The 5392-nt window shown below is 44.8% G+C and overlaps 1 protein-coding gene across 1 annotated transcript; it reads left to right on the forward strand.

Annotated features, from left to right (window-relative positions):
- The first annotated feature begins 1282 nt into the window (after window positions 1-1282).
- Window positions 1283-5379, forward strand: LOC135812459 (uncharacterized). Its single transcript, XM_065325818.1, has 4 exons — window positions 1283-1664; window positions 2184-2336; window positions 3611-4275; window positions 4656-5379. Exons 1-4 carry the CDS (start codon window positions 1287-1289, stop codon window positions 5083-5085), a joined length of 1626 nt encoding a protein of 541 aa, XP_065181890.1. The 5' UTR covers window positions 1283-1286; the 3' UTR covers window positions 5086-5379.
- Window positions 5380-5392: the final 13 nt, after the last annotated feature.

Below are 5392 nucleotides of genomic sequence, written 5' to 3' on the forward strand. Positions count from 1 at the left end.
CGATACGATGGCGATGCATCATCCCTTGGTTACGAGCCTGTGCACAGCGTTGAGTTTCTATCAAAAGACGGCCTCACTGGAATTGCTGTAGGAGGGCAGCCCGGTGCCGTAGGTTGGCTGTTGCTCAGCATTAAAGGCTGCAACAGCGCCAGAGTTAAGCTTTCGCGGGCAAGATTCAAGCTTCAGATACCGTTCAAGATTCGCCCATGCCATAAGGGTTTCCATGGCCCTGTGAAGAAGGTAGTTGTTTGTGTGTTGCAGGTGTGTCAAGGAATCAGCAAGTATACATTGTCCCTCGTGATCTTCATAAAGCACCTGCACCTATTCATGCAGAATGTGTATGTTTGTAAAAGATATTTTTACTGTGCCGAAAGAACCAGTCTCAAACGAAAGGCGGTCTTTCAACATATTTTCCAAACTACATGTTGACATGTTTTGTGTGTCCTTACATAATATACTGGTCTATTAGTATTAGGTCAGGGCACGTGGTCTCATAATAAATGAAAGGTGACCTTGAAAGACGGATGCTTATTTCTGGAAAGGTGACCCATATACATGTACTTGTACGATGTAACTTACAGTGTGATCAAGTACTCGACTACGTTCCATATTACCGAGTAGTACAATAGATCATCAAAGGCTTTCATTTTTCTTTGGTGCCATCTTCAATAGGTCCGTCAAAATTAATAGTAGTAATAGGTTTTTCCATTTGACCCGATGAGACCACACGACCCATTCATTCAACAACTGCTTCTCCTCTGATGAGTTCGCCATTATATCTCTATGGAACGAAACAAGACTTGTCAGGAGTACTACTACTACTTGCTTTCGTGGAGTGTGGCTGGTGAACTGTTCGTGCTGTGATCTGCAAGCGTCGTGTGGTCTCGTCGGGTCAAATGAAAAAACCTTTTACTAAAGGCTTTCATTCCGAAATTCGGGTTATTTGTGACAATTTTTCCTCTTCTAGTGTCATGCAATCCTTAGGTTGGAAGTATTCCATTTATCCTTGTCAGCTATGCTATTCTGAACTTTTTCTTTCGAAAAACTCGAATGTTGAGCCAATAATAATAAAATGTCGAAAGGAAAGGGACATACGGAGATATTTTGAAGCTAGGTAACAGGTCGTCGAATGTCTCAGTACTCTGTCAGTTTTGTGCCCAGTTGTAGCACTCTTTGACTGTATATAGTATCTAGATCCAGTGGTGGACAGTCACTCTTAACTCGTATCTATATGTCTCTTTACTTTCTACATTGATTATTTGTCTTTCGCTCAGGAATCCGGAACAATGTTAGGCAAAAAGACGTTCTGGACATGCGAATGCAGTAAATTACAATTACCTGGTATCCGCAACTGCACAAAAGGCCGCCATTTGAGTATCCGCTCTGGCTATTGGGCTGGCAACCCATTCAACATCCCAGATTTGCAAGGAGAGCGCAGTCTTTCAGATTTGGTGACCTGGGAGATGCACGAGTCGCTTCCTTTTGAGGGCTCGAACACGTTTACGAGGTACGTCGACTACCCGTTCGAGATAGCGCAATGCAAGAACGGGCTGTGTTTTAATCGCGACTGGAAGTATGGCGAAGGTCAATCCTGTCCAGGATATTCGTCTGGTTCACTGTGCGGTCGTTGCTTACTGGGATACTGGCAGACACTCGCCACTCAGGTAAATAGATAGAAAATAATGATTTCATCTCGCTCCCATCTCTATCCCCTTGCTTGCCACAAGTCGAATGGTAGGATTTGGTACGATTCCCTCAGGGAGTGAGATGATTTCTTTATTATAGTCTTTGGGCAAATAACGGGATTTCAAAATAATATTTTTGAAGCGGAGAGGTTTAGATGCTGCTCAAGTTATTGAAGGAAACAGTACCTTCGTGTAAGATATGGAAAACATGGAAAACTGCGCGGCATAACCTGTCTATAAACAGAAGAAGGTAAACATGAACGAGTTATAACCAACTGTCCAACAACACAACCAGATCCTTTACAGTCAGCGAGTGCGACAAAATGGCTCAAAGCAGACACAAGGTGTGTATTTGCCACCATTTGAATCCACCATACGTACAGTTGCATTGCCGTATTTAACTTCATTCTCCCGAGACACGTATGCGTTAGATGACATGGTATGGTATTCTTTTCTCACATTAATGTCTTCTTGTTTGTCATCTAACTCTCCTTCAAGAAATGCCAACATTGCTCGCTCTCCTCTCGTCGAATACGCTTACACTGGTACGTGGTCACAACGATTGTGCTGACAGTAGCTAGCTTCCTGCTAATGTTACGATTCAACTTCGGTCTTTCCCCAGTACTGGATAGCTGGCTGTTCCTTATTCAGGTATGGTGCACCAGTTCATGCTCTAAGTGCTCTCGTGTTTTACTTTTTGCGAGCTGTTGCCCACAGTCAATAGATTTTGAGGGATTAGAAAAAGAAAAGTCGTAAGAAATAAATGACTCTTGCCATCAATACTTTTAAAGCCATAAGCATGTGCATTACACTAGCGAGGCTCTGGTGTATTCTTTAATCTTTATCCAAGCAGAGGATGTTTCACATTCTCAACCTTCACTACACCTATGACAGCCGGATGGAAACGAACGTTAAATGAACCTCTAGATCCCAAAAGGGGGCATTTGAGTTATCAATAAGTAAATTATACATCGCTTTATGAGGAAAACTAAAATTTCAAATGCATTTTTCTAAATACTGCGCAAAACGACATAAGCCCCCTTTTTCGGATCTAGAGGCTGAAATTCCCTTTGTGTTGGACATACATGTAAAAGTAGCATACGCGGTGAGAAGTTCGCTTTAAAAAGAGCCAGAAGCAAACCCTCATTGGATACAACAACACTTTTGCACTACAGTGGTCCACATTGTCCAGCCGAATTGAATTATGCAGGGCATTTTTTGATATCTTGGAAAACGTTTCACTTATCCATCCACCTTAGTCCACTAGCGCATAACTACAGTGAACCCTGTCTAAGACGACCGCTCAATGGACCTTCAAAATGTGGTCTCTGTTACCAGGTGGTCTCCTTATCCAGGGCCAATTCAATGGAAGTAGCATCCTTTGGTCCTGGTTTCAGTGGTCTTCTAGGGCATGTGGTCACCTTAACTGAGTGGTCGCCTTGACAGGTTTTGCTGTATACCGATGAGAGAGAGTTGCATGGTTGGTAAACTCATCGATGTAAGTGCAAAAATTGATGTGAGATTGCAGATTAGACCAAAGCGTCCAGGAAACGATTGGACACTTCAGTTAGAAAGATATTGAAGCCCGGGCTAGAGCTGATGCATTGTGGGTGGGCCTAGACTGTGTAACCACTATTCCAAACCGTGAGATGTGCGTGAACCATTCCTAACAGTCAGGCGAATGTTTCTGAAAAGGTATGCGGAGATGGGGAGGGCGGCGAACAACAAACCGTGGATCAGAACACTGTTGGAAGTTCCAAGAACGTTTGGAAACTGTTACCGACCGCTCTTCAGTCAAGATCAATACTTGTACATGAAGTACTTACTCTCATTTCTGCTTTTATATTCTCCTGATGAAGATAATCAAGCATTGTGCCCTTATAAGTTGTCATGCCGTTCTCCTTTCGTCTTTCCTTTGTACCCAGGCCTGCTGGTACGTGTTCCCCAAAGACAAATCACCAATCCATGCCGCGATTCACTCAATACTGACATTTGGCCTAGGCAATCTTTGCTTCGTAGAGCCACTGGACAGACTGGACAGCGGCCAACTCCTTCTGTTGCAACCAATGACGCTACTCTTCCTCTTCATGACGGTGAGGGTGCTGAGGTCATACAACGTAACCGGAAAGTATGTTCAACGTCTGCAAAGTCACATGCTGCTCGTACGCGTCATGTGGTTCGTGCTGGTGTACAGCTATTTCGTGTTGGTCTTCACCAGCATGAATACCCTGTGGTGCACACGCCTGAGCCACAGAGGAGATGTTCTGGTAATGGATGGCGCCATCAAGTGTTACAATGGCAAACACATGCTGCACACTATCCTGGCAGGGCTGATTATCCTCTTGGTCATAATTCCACCGCCACTAATCCTCGCCATTCCGCAGTGCCAACGCAGCATCCACCTGAAGGGATTCATTGACGAGGCCAGTAGTCTCTACAAGGACGATCGCCGCTGGTGGGCCTCTGTGAACTTACTGAGAAGAGTGGCAGTAGCAATCATCAGCGTGATGATGACTGGAAGCGAGAAAAGTCGAATAATGGCTCTCACCGCATTTTTCTGGTGTTATTTCGCATTTCACACTCAATGCAGGTAAGAGTCAGGTCAACCCTAGCCTTCTCGTGCCGTATTTTTAAGATGGTTCTTTAGAACGGGGTGGCGCTATTCACACACCGCTACTACTGCAGTGTAGAACGGCACCTGTAACACGTTGATACTCTCAGCTTAGTTGCCACCATCACAGATTACTTATGCTTTGGGGTTCAGTATTATTAATTATTGTCTTACTGGGATTGTATATTTGTATCAATTTCAGTTTCCATTTATATCCACAATGCTTATTTTGCCGGAAAAGGAGGCTCTCCACATCCAGGCAAGGGAATGTATGGTGTGCAGGTTCAGTTTTTCTATTTAGATGTTTCCACTTTCAAACAACGGATATCCTTTTGTGTGTTCTATGTTTGGTGATCCAGGCCATTTCGGAGCCACAACCTCGTCGGAGTATCGGCCAACACATGGGAGAGCATGTTTCTTTTCGGCCTTTCGCTTATTGCAAGCCTCGAATCCCACGCATTCGACGAGGACGAAGGCTGGCGTCGTACGATGCACACCGCGGCATTGGCCCTACTGGGAGCCATGAATGCTCTCCTGCTTGTAGTATGCGTAGTCAAGCAATGTTTCTCAAGACAAGGTGGTTATGGTCTGCTCAAGGACCTGTCGTTTGCAGTATGGTGGCGCAAAAGGCAGAATGCCCGGAACAGCGAGCCAGATGTGGAGCTGACAGAGTCTACACTTGACGTCATGGCTCGCGGCATGAGGGAGCCACTAATGATAGAGCAAATCAGGGATGCGCATGGCAGAGGAAGTGACCATTCCTCACAAACATCTTGCATCATCCTCTGACGATCTACTGATCCGGGACTTATGTCAATACCCGAATATGTTGGCATTCAGCTGTTGTCTCTTTTGTTGAGGTTTTTGTTGTTTCAATTCTTTATTCCCACGATGGCACCATCACCAATAAGAGTTGTTGTTGTTGTTGTTGTTGTTGTTGTTGTTGTTGTTGTTGTTGTTGTTGTTGCTGTTGTTGTTGTTGATGTTGTCGTTTTGTTGCTGTCAGTATTGGCAGCGGCGACGTCATCGCCTTTGTTGTCGCCGTCGTCTACGTTGTCGCCATCATCCTTACCGTCGTCTCCACTTTGGGCACTGT

This window comes from Sycon ciliatum, chromosome 3, assembly GCF_964019385.1.
Source record: "Sycon ciliatum chromosome 3, ocSycCili1.1, whole genome shotgun sequence".
Taxonomy (NCBI): domain Eukaryota; kingdom Metazoa; phylum Porifera; class Calcarea; order Leucosolenida; family Sycettidae; genus Sycon; species Sycon ciliatum.

Bases quoted from the DNA above. Each gene is read 5' to 3' on its own strand.
- LOC135812459 (XM_065325818.1), top strand. From the start codon at position 1,287: ATGTTAGGCAAAAAGACGTTCTGGACATGCGAATGCAGTAAATTACAA. The intron at 2,337-3,610 runs GTATGGTGCACC...CTTTGTACCCAG, and splicing joins GCTGGCTGTTCCTTATTCAG to GCCTGCTGGTACGTGTTCCC. The intron at 4,276-4,655 runs GTAAGAGTCAGG...TTGGTGATCCAG, and splicing joins GCATTTCACACTCAATGCAG to GCCATTTCGGAGCCACAACC.